Source organism: Epinephelus lanceolatus, chromosome 4 (assembly GCF_041903045.1).
Source record: "Epinephelus lanceolatus isolate andai-2023 chromosome 4, ASM4190304v1, whole genome shotgun sequence".
NCBI lineage: Eukaryota > Metazoa > Chordata > Actinopteri > Perciformes > Serranidae > Epinephelus > Epinephelus lanceolatus.
The window spans coordinates 38,654,075-38,672,824 of record NC_135737.1 but is presented as its reverse complement, the minus strand read 5'-3'; the positions used below and the strand labels follow the sequence as shown (position 1 = coordinate 38,672,824).

The 18,750-nt window shown below is 41.9% G+C and overlaps 2 protein-coding genes across 3 annotated transcripts; one reads left to right on the top strand and one right to left on the bottom strand.

The window, feature by feature from the left end:
* The first annotated feature begins 975 nt into the window (after nt 1–975).
* Nucleotides 976–5,071, top strand: serpinh1b (serpin peptidase inhibitor, clade H (heat shock protein 47), member 1b). 2 transcript variants are annotated; one of them, XM_033632114.2, is made up of 8 exons: nt 1,008–1,124; nt 1,760–1,791; nt 2,577–2,726; nt 2,855–3,047; nt 3,199–3,469; nt 3,590–3,688; nt 3,797–4,029; nt 4,139–5,071. In XM_033632114.2, the coding sequence occupies exons 3-8, from the start codon at nt 2,608–2,610 to the stop codon at nt 4,439–4,441; spliced, it is 1,218 nt and encodes a 405-aa protein (XP_033488005.1). In that variant the 5' UTR covers nt 1,008–1,124; nt 1,760–1,791; nt 2,577–2,607; the 3' UTR covers nt 4,442–5,071. The 2 variants fall into 2 exon arrangements, with proteins under 2 accessions (XP_033488004.1, XP_033488005.1); XM_033632113.2 differs by lacking the exon at nt 1,760–1,791 and having other exon boundaries at nt 976–1,124.
* A 2,685-nt stretch (nt 5,072–7,756) lies between these two features.
* Nucleotides 7,757–17,728, bottom strand: gucy2f (guanylate cyclase 2F, retinal). Its single transcript, XM_033632112.2, has 18 exons — nt 16,987–17,728; nt 14,989–15,290; nt 14,245–14,599; nt 14,059–14,143; nt 13,683–13,779; nt 13,463–13,588; nt 12,694–12,774; nt 12,380–12,556; nt 12,095–12,251; nt 11,798–11,947; nt 11,567–11,715; nt 11,290–11,453; nt 10,989–11,181; nt 10,575–10,749; nt 9,715–9,813; nt 9,525–9,619; nt 8,942–9,027; nt 7,757–8,207 (listed from the first exon to the last, which is right to left on the bottom strand). Exons 1-18 carry the CDS (start codon nt 17,726–17,728, stop codon nt 8,126–8,128), a joined length of 3,315 nt encoding a protein of 1,104 aa, XP_033488003.2. The 3' UTR covers nt 7,757–8,125.
* Between the last annotated feature and the right edge of the window lie 1,022 nt (nt 17,729–18,750).

Sequence of the window (18,750 nt, the reverse complement as noted above, 5' to 3'; positions counted from 1 at the left end):
TATCGAAAAGTAGGTTTTCACATACAAGGGATTTGCTTTGGAGTATTGGCGCATAACATCAGAACAAATAAAACTGACAATATTGTGAAAGTATTGTAAAAAAAACACTACAAAAATCAAATAACGATGAAAAAGCTGTGTAGTTTTATGCATTACTTCAATGTCTTTTCCTTTGCATTTTAATTCAATATGTATTTAATGTGATGTATGTATGACCTTTAATGTATTTGTTTTTTCCAAATCAAATCAAATACATTGTTCAACATTGAGATCATAGAGCTGACAGTGATATCAAGCTGATGTGTGAAGTCTGAGCAGGTTTAGACAAGCATTTATAACTTCTTTTTGTCTTGTTTGTTGGCAGTTTTTACAACAGTTATCCTCCTTAACCCCCTTCCTTCCACCACCCTGCAATCAGCAGCTGAGTTGGACAGACGTGGCACTGTGGGGGTGGGGGCAGGGCTGCAGATCTTCTGTAAAGCGTGAACACTACTGAATGAAGCTTTTAAAGTTCTGGACATGTCCATGTGAAATTAGGAATCTGTGTAATAAGGTTACCAGGAGTCAAATCACTGCTTCTCCTCTGTGCTTTTCAGTGAGTTGTCTTGTCAGCTGAGATTGCAGAAGAGTTGTGGCCCACAGAGGCTCATACAGTCCAAGTTACAACAACTGCATGAACACTATTACACACCACATCTTTTAATGCATAAGGTTGATTCAATTCATATTAAACACATATTTTTCATGTGATGAAACCAGTGTTAGAAATTGAGTCAGAAAGCAGAGCAGAACCTGAACTTTGTGCTCCTCAGCAGCTAAGACTGATCCAGAATCAGATGTTCTCTGCTATTCTGTCTACAACCACACGAAGGAAAACTTGAAAGCTGAGCCCAGATCAGAGCTTAGCAGTTCACTTCAGCCGACCCCTCTCATTCCAGCCTGTGGTTTCAAGGGGGACGTCCCAGCTCCCGGCTTCCTGAGGACTCACATACGCCCTCATTTTAATATCCCATTCCCACTTCTAGAAAGTTCTCTCACAGGATATAAAAAGCAGGAGAAGTGTGTTACAGCTACACTATCCACAGGACACAACTTAGAAGAGAGACCCTGCAAATCCTCACCAGGTAAGGATTAAAAGATAGCTGCCTTTGTTTTCAGAGAGGAATGCAGAGGGAGAATGGGGTGCTTTGTTTTTTATGGTTTAAAGTAACAGTGCAGCTTTTGTTCGACTTTAACCCTTTCTCTTCAAATCTCTTCTTCCTCTCTGGCTGTCTGACCTGCACACAGAATATTAAAGTTTATCTGAAATGTAAAAAGAAAAAAAGTTTTCGTGCATCTTATCCCAGCATGATGATACTGAAGCTTTTTGCTTCTTGCATGACACTTCTTTAAGGTCCATTGAAATGCATTAGGTGCAATGCAATGAAGGAAAGTACTGTATGCACCCAATCTGGCTTTAGTCCATCTCTGTTTGATGAAGAGAGGTTAAAATCTGTACTCTAGAAATCAGTGCTGCCCATTTGTGGCACAGCTGACCAGATAAAAGTATTCTTTTGGGTCACAACAGCCAATGGATGACTAACTTGCATCATAACTTTAACTGAAATGTTGTTAGTCCAAAGGCTGAAAAGTAGGATATAAAATGTAGAAATTAGACAAATCAGAATATGTCTGCATCTGAGCCTGTATACTGTTTTACTGCCTGCTCTGTAGAGATTATTACATACACCTATTACTACATACACCTCTTGTCTTTCAGAATGAAAATGACAGACCTCAAAACATCTCAAGGTATCCAATGATGATGCAAAATCATTTCTGTCACATCACAAATATGCAAATACAGAGAGGCAGACAACATATCTCTGCACTCAGAATTGTGGAGGTGGATGAGAAACACGTTATGAGATGCTGCTGCAGCGGGTTAATCACAGCTTTGTGCATTGTTTTTTTTTGTCTGAACAAGTTATGAGATGAGTTAGATATAGCCTGCAGGCAACGCCCTTCCTCTGAGAAAAAAATGGCTGCTGCAGAGAGCATGTAAAAGAACTGAAGACTGCATGTCTATACAGTGAAGTGTTGTGATTTCTGATCCTGACTTCTTCTGGCTCAAAAGAAATCGTTAAAGACGTCAAAGTGCAGACGTGTAACAGTTTTCATTGATTACAATAAATGTAGAGAGGAGAGAGAGATCATGTTTTAGTGTGGAGTCAGCACAGAACGTCACTCTGTGTGGACAGTGGCTCCAGCTGCACAGCTAGGCCTCAGCTGCTGCTTACGTGGCAAGGAACATGTCTGCCTGGAAGTGGAGGCGTTCCCAAGCTTCTGTGTGGGCTGAGCCAGCCCTCTCGTGCCACATCCCAATCATAGTCTGTGTCGTTGCATTTTGATTTAAAGATATATAATTGTGATAAATGAGAACACTTTTGAATATCCATTCATCCCACAAACTCCCTCTGAGGAGACGTGTGTCTTCCATCTCGAATTCAATACACTGTTGTATTGTAGACCTCAAGTAACCAACTCAGATTAAGAGATGTTAACCCAGATATTTGTCTTTTGTTCCTTTTGCACAGGCTGCAGCAGCTGCTTTTGGACACAGACAGGATGTGGATGACAAATGTCGTAGCTCTTTGTCTGCTGGGCCTCGTTGCCTGTGCAGAGGACAAGAAGCTGAGCAGCCATGCCACCACGCTGGCTGATAACAGCGCCAACCTGGCCTTCAGGTCAGACATCTTTATATATAATTTAGTGTATATTATAATGGTGCACTAGGTTTTGCTTAAGCATTCTTTGTTGCATTTTTCCTCTTAGGAACACAAGCAAATAATCTTTCTTGTCTTTGTTAATTCAGCCTCTACCACAACATGGCAAAGGAGAAGGATACAGAGAACATCCTGATCTCTCCTGTGGTGGTGGCCTCCTCTCTGGGCATGGTGGCTCTTGGTGCTAAGGCCTCCACTGCCTCCCAGGTCAAAACCGTCCTCAGTGCTGACAAACTGAAGGATGAGCATCTGCATGCAGGCCTGTCCGAGCTGCTCACTGAAGTAAGTGCGACAATATACTGTATATGAGTCTTTGTTATGCAATCTTCATTATTGTATTCTGGTATCACAAGTGGAGCCAGCTTCAAACTAGACATTCAGTGCTTTCTACACATTGCTCATTTGTCACTGTTTATACGTTGCTTCTTCCCAGGTGAGCGATGCCAAGAAACGCAACACCACCTGGAAGATCAACAACCGTCTCTACGGCCCCAGCTCTGTCTCTTTTGCTGATGAGTTCGTGAAAAGCAGCAAGAAGCACTACAACTACGACCACTCGAAAATAAACTTCCGAGACAAGAGGAGTGCGGTGAACTCCATCAACGAGTGGGCAGCCAAGTCCACAGATGGCAAGCTGCCTGAGATCACCAAGGATGTGCAGAACCCAGATGGAGCCATGATTGTCAATGCTATGTTCTTCAAGCGTGAGTAAAAATAATTTCTTTTATTCATATTTCTTTTTCTTTTCTGATTGTTGTGACACATGGAGATGCCAAAATATGGTGCAGATGTGTCAACTGTGTCGAATGCGTTTTTTCCTGTAGCTCACTGGGATGAGAAATTCCATGACAAAATGGTGGACAAACGTGGTTTCCTGGTTACCCGCTCATTCACCGTTGCAGTTCCAATGATGCATCGCACAGGTGAGTTTCTCCATGGCCTCTACTTCTGATATTATCTTATAATGTCTTCAAAATTCTTTCAGCCGACAAGAATGCATACAAGACATTCAATTTGTCTGCACTTTGTAGGTCTGTATGACTTCTACGAAGATAAAGAGAACCGGATCTTTGTGCTGAACATGCCTTTGGGCCAGAAGCAGGCCTCTATGATCTTTATCATGCCCTACCACCTGGAGCCCCTAGACCGCTTGGAGAAACTCCTGACTAGGAAGCAGGTGGACACCTGGATCAGCAAGCTGGAGAACAGGGCCGTGGCTATTTCCCTCCCCAAAATCGAACTGGAAGTCAGCCACAACCTGCAGGTAAATGGTGGCAATTTGATGGACCAATTGTTATAACAATAAAGTTGCATTATGTAAGTAAAAACAAGTCACCATTCCTTTGAATTGAGCAATTCTTCGTCTTTTCTAGAAACATCTGGCTGAGCTCGGCCTGACAGAGGCTGTGGACAAAGCCAAGGCGGACCTATCCAACATCTCTGGAAAGAAGGAACTCTACCTTTCCAACGTCTTCCATGCGTCAGCTCTTGAGCTGGATGTGGGCGGAAATCCATTTGACACCAGCATCTACGGCTCCGAGAAGCTGAGGAACCCCCAACTTTTCTACGTAGATCACCCCTTCATTTTCCTGGTTAAGGACAACAAGACCAACTCCATCCTCTACATCGGCAGAGTTGTTAGACCTAAAGGAGACAAGATGCGTGATGAGCTATAATGTTGTGAATTGTGGTGGATAGTTTTGTTCTTTGTGAAAAAATGGCAGGAATCTGTGTGTATTTTTGGTCTGACTGTTACCTCATGAGCACATTCCAATACGCGACCTGTGGACTGAGCTCGCTGTTTTTTAGACACACTAAACCTTCCCAGGGAACATTCTATAGAAATGTTAGGTCTCAGCCTTAAGCCCCCTTGCATTGAATAATGTTTTCAGTTACAAAAACGTACATCATTTGAGATCTCCACAAACAGACGGCAGACAACATGCTTATATTAAGCAGGTTTTCTTAATACCTTGCTTTTGATGGTCCATGTGCGTTTTCTTGTATCATCTTTAATGTTTAAAGAAAAAAAAGATCCTTGCACAAAATTGTCTTAAAGCTTTGCTTCACTCCATCCCTTCACATGCTCAGTTTTTAAATTTTTTTTGCATCCAGTATGCACTGAACTCTTCCCCTGCATGAGCTGAAGTTGCAGAGGAAAGGTGGCGAACGTTTGGTGCTTAATTTATGCTCACCAACCATACTGTGTCATTTTGTTGCTGTAGGGTTTTTTTTCCACAAAGAAGCTGTTGAATTGTGAGATTATGTAATAATGTGTTCATTTTTCAATAAAAAATAACAAAGAATCTTTATGTGTGTCCTATTTTTGCAAAGCATGTCTGAACACCATCCAGACACAGTTGAAACAGTCCTCTGGAGTGCTGAACAGAAGAATGTGAGCTCACTAGAGTTAACATCTCAAAGGGAAAGGATAACAATCTTTCCAGTTGGCTGGAGGTCGAACAATCCTCCCAGGTCTGGAATGTAGAGGTTATTGCTAATCTCCCTTAGATAACTATCCAGAGAATTTCATGGTTCATTCACTTACTCTCAGTAGCCTATATTATAAAGCCAGGCTTGTTGAGACATCCCAAACAGAGCAGACTCTGTGGGGCAAAAACTGGAGGGCAGGGCTCCCATGGTGAGCGGGAATCTCCTGCAATTTGAGCACAGCCAATGAAAAGGTGAAGCAGACTGATTAAACAATAAAAATCTATAGTTTCAAAGGTGCCTTTCATTCATCTTAAGAATTATCTTAAGATCTTTTTTTCCACATATTGTCACATATTGTCACAAACATCTGTCAAAGAACCTGGTCTTGTATACTTATCTCTCTTTTAAAAAGTGATGCAGTCCCTTTGTGAGAAATGAAGGCCTTATGGATTCCAGTGTAAGAGATGTAGTGCCACCCTTTGGTTGGAAAGAGGAAAAGCACTGGTTAGGGGAGAGGGGATGAGATGGGGATGGCGGTAATATCTCCAACTAAAACATGTACATATATTTGAGAACGTGGTGCATCCCTGGCAATAATCACTTTGGATCTAACACAAACTTTGAAAAATTTGGAAAATTTGAATTTTCCTAAAGCAGTGGTTACTTGGCTCAACTTGCCCCCGTTGAGGGGTAACCTGAGCAACAAGAGGTTAAATGTTATACCCTCTTCTTCTAATCTTCTCCTAGCTGTTTTATATCCAAGTATCATCTTAAGTCATCTTGTCGATCTTGCCATCTGGCTTGTATGGACTTTCCACTCAGTATTTCTCCTACTGCTCTGTCCAAATCCACAAGAGGAATTAAAGCCCTGGCTGTCTTCTGTTTATAGAAACGTGGCATGGTGGTTTTTGGTCTAAAATTCCAAATGTCACATCATTTCAGTGACAAAATGTAGCACTGCAATGTAGAATTACAGTGAAATAATACTTTAATCATAATCATAAGTGAGACACTGGCTCAAAGTCCCACGGGCCTTTTGGCTCGAAGTATCCCACCCCCTCCATTTTAACAAACCCTCACCTTCCAGATGATTAAAGCTAACGTCATGCTAACAGTATAGCCTCATACTGTAACGTCCTACAGCACTAACCTGTTAGATTTTTTTGAGTGATCTCTCTCCATCACAGGATAGTAAAATGACTCTATGACCAGTTTTGTCTATGGCCGCCTAGAAACAAGGGGCAGCCAAACTTCCCCACAGTTTCAAATCCACCCACTCCCCCCCGCGCACTGTAAGGAGGGCCAGACAATGAAGGTGTTACAAATAAATGATTTAATTACTTAATGATGTCATATTTACATACAACTTATACTTAACATTGCAACAATAATATACAAGACAAATAACAACATATAAATTACACAATATACATGTTTCTGACTGACTCTGCTGTTGTTTTGCACACCAAGCATCAATGAAGCTGCTCCTATAGTCAATATCAAGATGATGAGATGCAGGGGATTAGTTAACTGTCTAAATGTTATTAAAAAATATAGAAATTGCTTGGTTTGGTTGAGAGGTGACTTCAAATTTGGGGTTTAGTTCAAAACAATATTTTCACAAATACACTTCCATCAAATAACACATGGCAATATGATTATGTGTTTAGTTTTATTATCTTTAGTGTGTGCTCTCAGGTATTACCCCATGCTTACAGGTCTTTTTTAATAAACAGCAGTGACCTTAGTATAATGCTCTTTAGAAAATGTCTTAATTTGAACACAAGATGGGGCTCTTCAGCTCTCAGACACATCATGAATCTGTGAGGGACACCAAAGTCTCTAAATATACAACAGTAGAACATTAATAAAGTGCAACATAAGCTGTTTAGAGACCAGCTGTAACACTTCCAGATGTATTTAGGGTTGTACACACAGTTTGCTCTATAGAATTGTGTACAAAAGATACTTAGACATTACAAAGTAAAATTCTTTTTTTGAGGAAGCTATTGGTGTGATAGATAAAATTGCTGTGTGAGAGATCATGTCCTCATGTTGACACACTAAAGAAGGGTTGTAAACTTGTAATGATGGAAAAGAAGTGATATTTGAAGTTGTTAAAATGCTAAACTGTTGAAAAGATTGCCTCAAAGATCACTTTGCACTTTGGAAACAGCAACGTGTTTCATTAAATGACCTTAAAACTGTATTGTCATGACTTTCCTAGTGCTGTCACCCTTTTATTAGTGTAAACAAAAGGGTGACAGCTCAAAAATATATTTATTTATATATATACTTTATATAAATGCGCTCAAATGGACTGATTTTTCCCTGTCAGTGTGCTCTAACAGAGTAGAGATAAAAGTGGTAAACATAAAAGTGATGATAATTATATACAATAGCAGCCTTTGCCTCTGACTTCCGAGGGCTAATAACATATAATATTCAGCCATAGCTAAGTAACATCATCGGCCCCACAGCTCTATCAAGGCAAACTAAAAACAGACATTACCACCAAAAAGATAACATTTCATTTTGAAATAGGCGTTTGGGGCGTTCAATCTTCCGATGTGTGAACCTCTGGTTGCCCTGAAATAGGTGACCACTCAGTGGCCGGTGAGTGCAGAGAAGAGTGAATGAATGCATCCATCATTAAGGAGCGGTGCAGCTTCCCTGCGCTGCTGGCTGCAGGTACGTAGGCAGGTAATGCGAAGACTCTCATTACATTAGCACTTTGGTGTTGTGCTGCGCTGGCTGCAGGCAGATTAGCCAGTCGATGTACAATCCTCTTAAACAAGTCTGCATTAAGCCACAGTGAGAGGCTGGGTGGTGTTTTCTGTCCTCTGCCTGCCCCCAGCTTTGGATGTGTCCTTCTCTCTTTCTCTCCTCTGGTTTAGCTTCTGTCACATCTTTCACCCTCTTCTCGTTCAGAGCTTTTTGTCCACCTGCCTGTGGGCCTTGCGAAAAATGTCCTTGATCTCCTCAGTCACCATTTCCTGCCAGTTGTCCCTAGTAAGTACAAAGGGTGAAATTAAGACCAGGATTTTATTTCACAAGGATATTTATATTTAAGCAGAACTCTAGTATTCAGATACATGAGATTACAATCACAGCATGCTGCAAAGCACACATAAAGCAAACCAAATGCTGCCACAACTACAGTAAAATAAACAAGAGCTAATTATGAAATTGTGCCAGCCAGCTGCAGTAAAAGTGAATGAACTAAACAAAGAGGGCTTTCCCCAATCTGCTTAAGAAGATGTAGAAGGTGATAAGATCAGGAGATTAATGAGACGAGTAGATCACAGAGCAGGAATCATTGAGAGAGGTCAAACTCAGAGGTCACATTTGGTCACATCAAACTGACAGCCACAGCAACACGTCCACAACACAACACCAGCTGCCATGCAGGTCTCTACCTCCTGTGTTTGGACTAAGAAGGTCAAGCCTTTTTCTCGGCTTTCTTTCTCTTGTACGCAGCTATATCCTCAGGGCTCAGCCCGTGATTGTCTTCCCTGAAGTTCAGACAGTTGTGATTTGCATGAGTCAAAAGTGTATCAGTGGCAGGCGGCAGTTACATGTTGACAACACTAACAGTACTTTAAACGCATCTGCAAAGTAAACTATGAGAACAGGTGATAATTTCTGGTCCAACTTTCATAATCACTACATATTAAAGAAGTTATACAAATTTAGTCACTATCTTAGGATTCAACAGTACAAAAACAGTTTGAAGCTCTTACCCTGGTTTGATCTCAGGTGGTTTTGGCAAAGGCTTTGTAAAGTCCGTTTTCCCTACAAGCCAGTATGTCTCCTCAATACCTTTACCCTGAAAAAAAAAAAAAAAAAAGAATAAATGAACTTGAGACTGTCTCCTCTAAAACATGTGTCTCATTTCAAGGCTTTAGCCATGGAGTCAACATTTGGGGGTGAACCAAATCTGTTGGGAGGTCTGGAAAACACTTCAAAATTATTTATCATAAGCAAATATAACCTTAAAAATACCATAAAAATATGCAGTAAATGAAAGTTACTTCTATCTACATAAATTATACATGCAGTGCAACATGACTGACACTTTTCTCAGACTTCACATGGGCTATCTGACAAATATAACATCATAACGACATTAATGTTAGTTGAATACGCCTGTGAGCCACGTTCCTCTGTGGTATGGCAACACCACTTGGCAATCGGTTAAGTTTGTTTATGATTATAATTACATTGTCTAATGATTATTTGGACAGCTGTGTGTCATTGCCTGTCGTAGAATAGTAATTGTTTTTAATTAAGTAATACTGCAGTTATATTATTGTAGACTGTTACCTTCAGTTCTGTCTTGCCTCTGACTTCTATTTTATAACCCTCATTAAGAGAATGGAGGATCTTCACAGTGCTCATATTTACATGGATTCTGTAAGCTGAGGGACAAAGAGAAGACAGAGACATTAACCTAAAGCAAACACAAAACAACACAGCAAAATGTGGTGGGTATATGTGTGTGCAGGAAACTCACGCAGCCCAGTGGATTCCATACGAGAGGCAGTGTTGACGGTGTCTCCAAAAAGGCAGTACCGAGGCATGGTCAGACCTACCACCCCCGCAACACAGGGCCCTGAAAATACAAGAATAACAGTGACGAATTGATCTGATGTACTGTGTGGGGACTGCATCAGACACATCGATCAATCATTCGTATGCGCTTGACTGTCTGCTGTGTTGTAGCTGTGCACAAGTCTAAAAAGGCCAACTAAACAAGTCAAGCCCAAGACCAGAGTTTGTCCAGCACTGAGTGAGACTAAAAACATTACAAAGTCTAATTTAATACCCAGGCTGTAACTGTGTTGGTCTGTCATCAGTGTATATACAATCTACTTAGTGTGGTCACAAGGTTATTTTTTTGTCATTCTACAGCACTGGGTTTCACCATAAAATGCAGTTGTAGTCCCATCATGCTTGACAAGAAAAACAAAATAAAAAACAATTTCATCTAATCTGGTCCTAACCCCTTACCCTCAACCCTAGGGTTAAGGGTTAGGACCTTAAACTTTGGGTTAAGGGTTAGGGGTTAAAGCCTGAGGAAGGAAGCTAAGCTCAGTAGGACACATTCCCAGTACAAGATCAGTAGCCACAGTCTTTCCCAGCATGCATCAGCACTGTCACTGACAGTAAAACATTAGAACTTATCAGTATAATCTCAGAATGTACAAGCTATTAGACACTTCTGGTCACTCGGACAAATATTAATAGAAAATCACTGATACCTGTGGTGAAATATATATATTTTTTATCATCTGCAAAGAGCTGCACACCTGTTCAACTGAAGCTGAATGTTAATAATGTAAAAAGTGTGATGCAGATTTTGCATCATCTTACCTGAGTGGATTCCTATGCGTATCCTGACGGGCACGCCTGGCATGTGCCGCATATGAAAGGTTCCTACTGAGCTGAGGATGTTCAGAGACATGTTGGCAATCTCGGCAGCGTGCTTGTTGCCGTTTCTCTTGGGAAGACCCGATGCTACCATGTAAGCATCACCAATGGTCTCCACCTAAATAATGTAAATGAATTTATACAGTTATGGGCACATCACTGTGTGTTTCTGTGTACTGTAGAAACATGCTGCTGAATAACATGTCAAAATTAAGCGTTATCTTGGAGACATAAGATTTTTTTTAGAATTCAAAACTCAAAACAGTCCTTGTTAATTTAAACCCAGTAAACCCATCCGTCATTTTTGAAAGCACTGGCAGAAAAGGAGAGTTATTTACACTGAGCATGCTCTCTTACCTTGTAGACATCGTGGTTACAGAGCACGGCATCGAACAGAGAGTAGAGGTCATTGAGGAGGTCGACCACCTCGATGGGATCACTGAGCGAGGAGATGGTAGTGAAACCCACAATGTCACTGAAGTAGATTGTCACCTGGTCAAAGTACTCTGGCTCCACTGTGGCACCAGTCTTCAGGGCCTCAGCCACAGAACTGCATATGGAGAAGCAGAAACGTTACAGGAAGCAGATAGCCGAGAAGTTTATTGGGTAAATGTGACTAAATTAATAGATTTTGTTGTTTTTGTGTATGCAAACTCACAGTGGGAGCATCTCTGACAGTAGTTTTTCTGTCCTCTGTTTTTCCACCTCCAGCTCCTCTGTTCTCTCTCTGATGAGGTCCTCCAGGTTGGAGCTGTACTGCTCCAGCATCCTCAGCATGGAGTCGATGATGTTAGTCTTCTTACCCTTGTTGATGAGCTTGAACTACTCATAAAAAATACAGAATCGCATCAAATGATATGTAAAATATTATTTAAACTAGGTTATTAGAGTGAGATGAGAACTGTAAGGTCACATGGGAGTCTCCAAAAATGTACCCTGTCAAAGATCTCATCAAAATTTGGCCTGCGGTCCGGCAGCTCACTCCAACACTGCTTCATCAGTTGGATGCACTCCAAAGGAGCCTGGTCTGGGGCCACAGTGGGGCGACACATGGGAGGAGGCTTCTTCACCTTACGGATGATCTCTGGAGAGGAGGCAGATGTGGGACATGTCAATCAAATGTCACATCAAAATGCTGTAAATATTGGTGACATTATGATACACACCCTCGGGCGGTAGGCCCAGCATGCAGTAAGGTGGCCCTCTGACCACCACCTCTTGAAGGATGATAGAAAAGCTGTACACGTCTCCCTTATAGGTGCCTTTACGTGAGCTCGCAAGGTCCCTCAAAAACTCTGGAGCTGTCCAAAATAAATCTGAGTGAAAAAGAGACGAGATTGAGATTTAGGGGGGGGACATGATCCCAGTCATTACCGACTGTCATAATCAATAGCTTTGCATGTGTGTGTGTGATACTGAACACAACATAAAACCTTTATCTTTAGTTGAAGGGTTGAAGGTACCTTCAGGTGGAGGTTCTTCTATAACAGCTTTCTGAGACTCCAGCAACTCATTGAAGCCGTAGTCAGTAATCTTGAGGACAAAACGCCCGTCTACCACACAGTTACGAGATTTTAGTCTGCCGTGGGGGAAATCTCTGTGGTGAAGGTATTTCATACCCTGGAAGCACAGTATGTTCAACGGTGTGGTTAATCATACAGGAAACATCAATGTGCCAATGGGGATATTGGTAACACCCAGTGGATAATTCATGTTATGTTGTGCGGCTTCAGTAGATCAGTGGTCACCTTGATGAGGTCGAGCACAAGCGAGGACTTGAACATCCAGTCTAATTTGACGTCCTCGTTCCTCAGCAGGTCCTGTAGACTGCCCCGAGAGCAGTGCTCCGTCACCACCGCAAACATTGAGCAGTCCAAAAAGAAGCCGAGGAACGGATTCACGTTCTCGTTTCTCAGGTCTTTCATCTGAGGAATAAGATAAACAAGTTGACAGAAGGATGGAGGAACTGAGGGTTTATTAAGACATCCTATTTATCATTAATGGAAATCGATGTACAATGTACTTTTAACAGTTTTTAACGGGTTAAGACATGTTGCTCTACCTTTGTAAAAATCTTGGTTGTGCTCTGCTTCACTTCTTTGAATTGCCCCTCCTCAAATTTCTTCAGCCACACCCAGTCGCCCTGAAGGAGAAGCCATTTTGTTACAGTGGGGTCAAACCTTTGTTTTGAACTTTGTCTTCTACTGTACGTGCAGTTTCAGGATGTATGGCTTTACTGTCTAAAAGAGCTATAAAGCTGTTGCATATATCATTTGTTTTTGAATTTCAATAATCATTTTATTGCTGCCTGTTCATCCACTGCAACACAATTTTTACGTGAGTATCTGGGAGGTAGCCTACTGTTATGATTACCTCATCACCATTCCCTGATCACCTCAAGTCTTACAGAAAACGTAGATTTGTTTATAAAAAAAAAAGACATATCTGAATTAGAAACAAAAACATTTGGACCATATAGACCGAACAGAAACAAGAGAGTTAAAGAAATATGTACACAAAACCTTACTCTAACTTTAGCCAAACAGTGAATTGCACTCTTTCCTTAAACAAAAGATTCAACCTAACTTTAACCCCCCAAAATAAACTTAAAAACAAAAATTACACATTCAATCTAATGTAATAAAAATGGATTCATACTTTCTGGAAAATATCATGATGTTTTGTTTAATACCATTAGAATAAAGGGCCCAGACATGTGCTTCACAAGGACGTCCTTCCCTCCCTTACTTAACATACCTGCTACTTTTTGATTATTGTGTATGCATACAGGCAGAAGCAACAAGTGCAATGACTCTTTCATGGTTACGTACCTCGTATACAGCTACGTTGGTGGACTCATGAGTTGCAGTCTGCATGCTGTTGACAGAGTGCGAGTGTTCTGCAGATTTCTCCTCTATAGCGCTCTTGGACTCGCTCAGATCCTCTAAAGTGATTTTCTGTGGGACATCGAACACCTTTGTTATATGGTGAACTGACATGTGCTAAAGTTAAATGTCATGATAATGACTGGGAGACGATGGCAATGCTTACCTTTTTACTAAGCTGAGGATTGATAAAAGTGAGATCCTCTAAGGTCAGGAGGATCCGATTGGGACCTTTGACCAGCTGGATTTGTTGGAGTCTCCTCCTGCCAATGAAGTTTAGAAAAGATAAGGAAATCAGTTCAAACAGTGGTAGCGGGTTACCTAAAATGATCTCAGAGATCATCTTCAGAGTGAAGACAGATGATGAACAAGATGAGACATTTACACAGAACAACTATTATTGTGCACATCACACCATGGAGTATATCTGAATGCATGTTATCTGATACAAAAATCCCTCTACTTAAAATAGTTGGGAAAGAAGAAAAGGGGACGTACAGGAGAGAAACACACAAGGAGATGAATCTGTTTACAGGCTGTACCTGATATATAGACTTATAACGAGCCCTCCCACAACCAGAATGAAGATGACAGCAAACACTACTATGATGTAGGTGACCTCCACACCTGAGGATGACAACAGACTCAAATGGTTAGACTTGAGCAAACACATTCACACATATCCATTGTGTGTCTGTATTCACACACAAATATGACCTCCTGCTAACCTCCCGTGCAGACAGCCGTCTTGTCAAACCAGCAGCTGGAATCAGACGGCGGGGGTGATCCTCCTGGAAAATGAATCGACCTCCCAGCGAAACGAAGCACTCCAGATGTTAGATCCACCACATGGGTCTGGTACAGCTGGCTGCCCCTGTTGTCAGAGTCCAGGATGACATAGTTGGTCTTAACGTCTCCAGCAGTGTCCACTTTGACCTTCTGGTTGAAGCCGGTGAAGGTTGTGTTCTTTGTGAAGTATGCAAGGTTTGAACCTGACAGCCGCATGCCTGCTTTCCTGGCATTGTGGATGGACTTTGCCAGCAGGTAGATGCTGTTGTAGATGGTCCCAAATAGTGGGTTAACCTGCAAGGGGCACAATAAAAGACATGATGTGTTAGTGTAATATTTCAATCATTGTAAATCACCCTCTCTAAATCACCCTGATGAACACTTTTTGCTAATTGCAGATCATATAATACTGTCTTTTCTTGTGGAGCAGGGACAGAGGGATGAAAACAGAATGAGTACATTTGATTAAAAAGAAAAAGTATGTACTTTTGGAAGACAACTGCTTGGTTTGTTTAGTTCACACTGACTCATATTAGTTTTGGCTGAGCATCTGCATTTCTTGTGCACACAATGAGGACTGTTTAGCTTCCCATCTCTTACACTGGAGTTGTGACAATTACACCAACCAAAAACTTTTCATTGTACATATAGACATGTGAGTTTTGAGTCAGACTTGGTTTTACCTGCTCTGGCTGTGTGGCTATCGTCATTTCCTCGCTCCTCTTTGCGGCAGCGAACGCCTCATTGAAGGACAAAGGGTCAGAGGCCATGGTGATAGTGAGCACAGCGTCATAGGCCTCCCTCAGCCTGCTGTTGTTTTGCAGCGGGAAGTAGGAGACGTTGGTGTAGGGTACGCTGTAGTGGAGGGTGTCGTAGGGTATGTACACGTACTTCCCCGTAGTCAGACCCATTTTCTGTGCTTTGAGGAGAAATGTGGCCTGCTGCTCTCCTCCGAACAGGACTGAGTGCATGCACATGATGATGACTGGGACAGACAAGGATAAAAACATAGAGGGGTTTTGCTAGATGACTGAACTCAGTATCATAATGACTGTATGATAAACATTTACAGCAAACCTACATTACTGAGTCAAAAGAGTAAATGTACTCAGTTGCAGTATCGGACAGATGCTTTTGTGGACACAAAATCTTATTTCATATCTTCCTAAAAGTTCAGTTTAAGAGGATGCAAACTGGCTGAATGCTTAAATTAAACCAACAATTAATTAAAAGTTAAAAATGAGAAGTTGAAGTGCCCTGTAATTTAACCTTTACCCCTCATCCCTCTTTCCTGCCAGCTCTGTAGTAAAGGCATAAAAACTCTCCAAATGGAATTCATTACAGTTTAAAACAAACAAATTATGTTGCTGCCTCCAGTTCACTCAAGGTGAAATCTGCAGTGTCAAAATGGCTTCCTGATCATTAGTGGAGTGATTAGCCTGCTGGATGGCATGTGTACAACTTGAATGTGAGAAAAATCCTGGTGGAGAAAATCAGGACAGCTGATGGTTTGATATTTTGCAGCTCTGCAAGTTGTTCACCTGTGATGTAATATCTGCTATGCATGTGTAAAGGGTAACTGTATCATTCAGTGTCACACTGACCTGCCTCCACACTGGTTGAAGATGGAGGGACTTAGCTGTGAGCTAATGGCTGTGAATTTGGGTCTGATTGAAGGCAGGTGTGTTTGAATGTGCCTCTTCACACTGAGGTTGTTTAAGCCTGTGCTGCAAACACTGCTGTCTCTCATTCTGTTTGTGCTTTCTCTGTGCAGGTCTGGTGTGCATGAGAGGTCTGTTTAATTAGTGAAACTCCTCTCTCATTCTGGTTGTGCTCTCTCTGTGCAGGCAAGGGTCCATCTGCAATGCTGCTGACAAAAGCAGAGTTGGTTTCCTGGAGGCTGAGAGGACTGCACCAAGTGTGTTGATTTGTGAAAGGACTGAAAAAGCAAGAAACCTGTGGCACCGCGACCCTTGACCTGGGACTCCCCCTTCCTCTGATACTGACCCTTATTAGTTGAGAGTAGAGGACTTCATTAATACATTTTCTCCATTTGGTTTTGATATATTGACATAATAAAATAAGCTTTTAACCTTTCATGTGCTGTTGTCTTTTGCCTTTGCAGGGACTGGTTGTCAAATCAGAACCTGTAGGCCTGCTGCAACACACCGCAGTGTGTGTGTTATACATGTTTTTATATTACCAGTGTTACAACATCTATTTCCAGGCCCTGCTTGGGGGGCCTAAGCAAGATTTGATCCCCCTCCCTCTTGTCTTGTAAAAATTGACCTTTAAAAAATTGTTTAAGCCCACAGTGGGACTTCTGTAACTGTATATTTAAATACACTACAGTAAATACAGTACTTGCTAATCCCCCTCCAGCTCCATAAATGGTCCCACTCAGGGCCTTTTGGTTGATGTTGATACATGGAGCTGAATCTCACCTGTCTTTATGTGTAAGATTGGAGTGAAAGATATGATATGAAGTTCAGTTTTTATTTTGTTATTGTTTCGTGAGGGGCCCCTATGAGCAACTGCTTGTATTGCTTAATGGATAGGGTCAGCTCTATTTCTATAAATCCACTACTTTAATAGCAGATTCATTATGATCCTCTAGTATCACTTTAATGTACATATCGTAATCTTACATTTTATTACTGTAATGTAGCTCTTATACTCACCCCTGATCTCTCCTGCGTCCTGGATCTTCCTCAGCGTGCTCTCTACCTCCGTCTCATTCAGACCAATAGACGTAACCAGCCCAACAGGAAGCCCAGTGTGCCTGAGAGCTGTGGCAACTCTCACTGCAGTGTCCCTCCAAATATCCTCATTGGACGAGACCACCACAACACTGGCCCACCTGAAGTGTCTCAACACGGTGAACAGCACCTCAGTGGGAAACGGCACCGTCCTGGCAAAAGTCGGGTATCCAATGACTCGGTCCAGCTCATAGTTGACACAGCCGTAAGAGAAGATGGCTTTATCCCAGTTCTTGGCCAGCAGAGAGGCTGCAACACAGTATCCCGGATTGGTGGGGCCCACAAACGCATTCGCCATCTTCTCATAGTAAATAAACGCAGTGAGAGCTCTGGAGGTTTCACAAGGCTCCTGGAGGATGATAAAGTCCATTTTCAAGCCCAGATTCAGATTTAAGTCTCCGTTTATCCTGCTTACAGCGAGCCTGGCGGCCGCAGCGGGCAGCGCCCTGTAGTAAACAGGGTCGCAGTTCCAAGGCCCCAGGACCCCCACTTTGAATATTAAACAGCGGACACAACAAGGGAACGTCAACACACCGAGGAGGACCCATAACAGAAAGTTATAAAAGGGCAGTGTCGTTAAAGTGGGTCTGCTTTTAATTATGGGCATACATGGATGATTGGACTCCCATAGCGCCCCTCTGAAATTTGGAGCAATATGTTGCATTGTCCTTCCAGGGTGTCCAAGATAGTGAATTTTCTTCACTACTGGATTATCAATTACACCAATGACACCTGCAAAAGAGCAATTGATCTTTTTAAATAAATGATTATTAAGAGGCCATAGAGGCTGAATTTAAACAAACAAATAAACCGCTTACCATCTATTTGGTGCCATCAGGACAGCTTCAGGGTCCGATGAGACAATCTACAGGTGTCCTTTTCTGTATCCACATAAACCGTCACCTAACCATCCCCAAATCTTACCTATTCACCCCGAGGATCCACGGTGTCACTTCGGAGAAGACACAGCCAAGTCATTGTGTTTGGATTATGGGCTGAAGGTGACAGGCAGGGAGCTCGGGCGCTGCGTCTGTCGCGTTTGGAGACAACTTCAGCACCCTGGAGAGCTACTTACGTCCCGCAATCAGCGCCTCTGAAGGCTCCCGTGCGTTTCCACAAACACCTCTGTTCACGGGAGACATAATGTCTGAAGAAGGGCAAATAAAATCACATCTGGCTCCCGGGGTTCCTTTCTTTCATAATGTCACTTTAGAGAAAATAATTACATATTCCAAATGAAAAGCAAATCTGGTCCAAAAATTAACAACATCCCCTGCAAAATTATATTTGAAATTGTTCAGTTGTTTGATTTATTATCAATATGGGAGGTCAGTGTCAGCTACAGATCCATTCAATCAAATCCCTCCAAAGTGACCCGGGTCCAAAACGTAGGTGTTACTCACTAATCCATTTTCAGTGAGGCGCAATATAAGAGGATTGACAACAGGCCTTAGTCTACTCTGAAAGCTTTGTTGTCATACAGGCTGGAGAGGCAACAAGGCCTCTCCCCATCAGTTAACATACTCTGGAAGTAAAGTCACAATTGTTTTTTATCAATGAAATCCATGATTTTTATATAGCAAATGCAACTCTAATTTTTGCTCCCACATTTCACATGTTTAAGTTTAGGAGCTAAGAGTTTTTATGCACTCATATGAGGGCATTACATTTTGGGTTTAATGGTCC

What these genes read in the sequence shown, in the direction of transcription:
- gucy2f (XM_033632112.2), bottom strand. Translation starts at nt 17,728, where the DNA reads ATGCAACATATTGCTCCAAATTTCAGAGGGGCGCTATGGGAGTCCAAT. An exon ending in CTGTCAGAGATGCTCCCACT is followed by an intron (nt 11,182 to 11,289) that starts GTGAGTTTGCAT and finishes CTCCATATGCAG; the next exon opens with TTCTGTGGCTGAGGCCCTGA. An exon ending in GAGGCAAGACAGAACTGAAG is followed by an intron (nt 9,028 to 9,524) that starts GTAACAGTCTAC and finishes TTTTTTTTTCAG; the next exon opens with GGTAAAGGTATTGAGGAGAC.
- serpinh1b (XM_033632113.2), top strand. Translation starts at nt 2,608, where the DNA reads ATGTGGATGACAAATGTCGTAGCTCTTTGTCTGCTGGGCCTCGTTGCC. An exon ending in CAATGCTATGTTCTTCAAGC is followed by an intron (nt 3,470 to 3,589) that starts GTGAGTAAAAAT and finishes TTTTTCCTGTAG; the next exon opens with CTCACTGGGATGAGAAATTC. An exon ending in TCCAATGATGCATCGCACAG is followed by an intron (nt 3,689 to 3,796) that starts GTGAGTTTCTCC and finishes TGCACTTTGTAG; the next exon opens with GTCTGTATGACTTCTACGAA.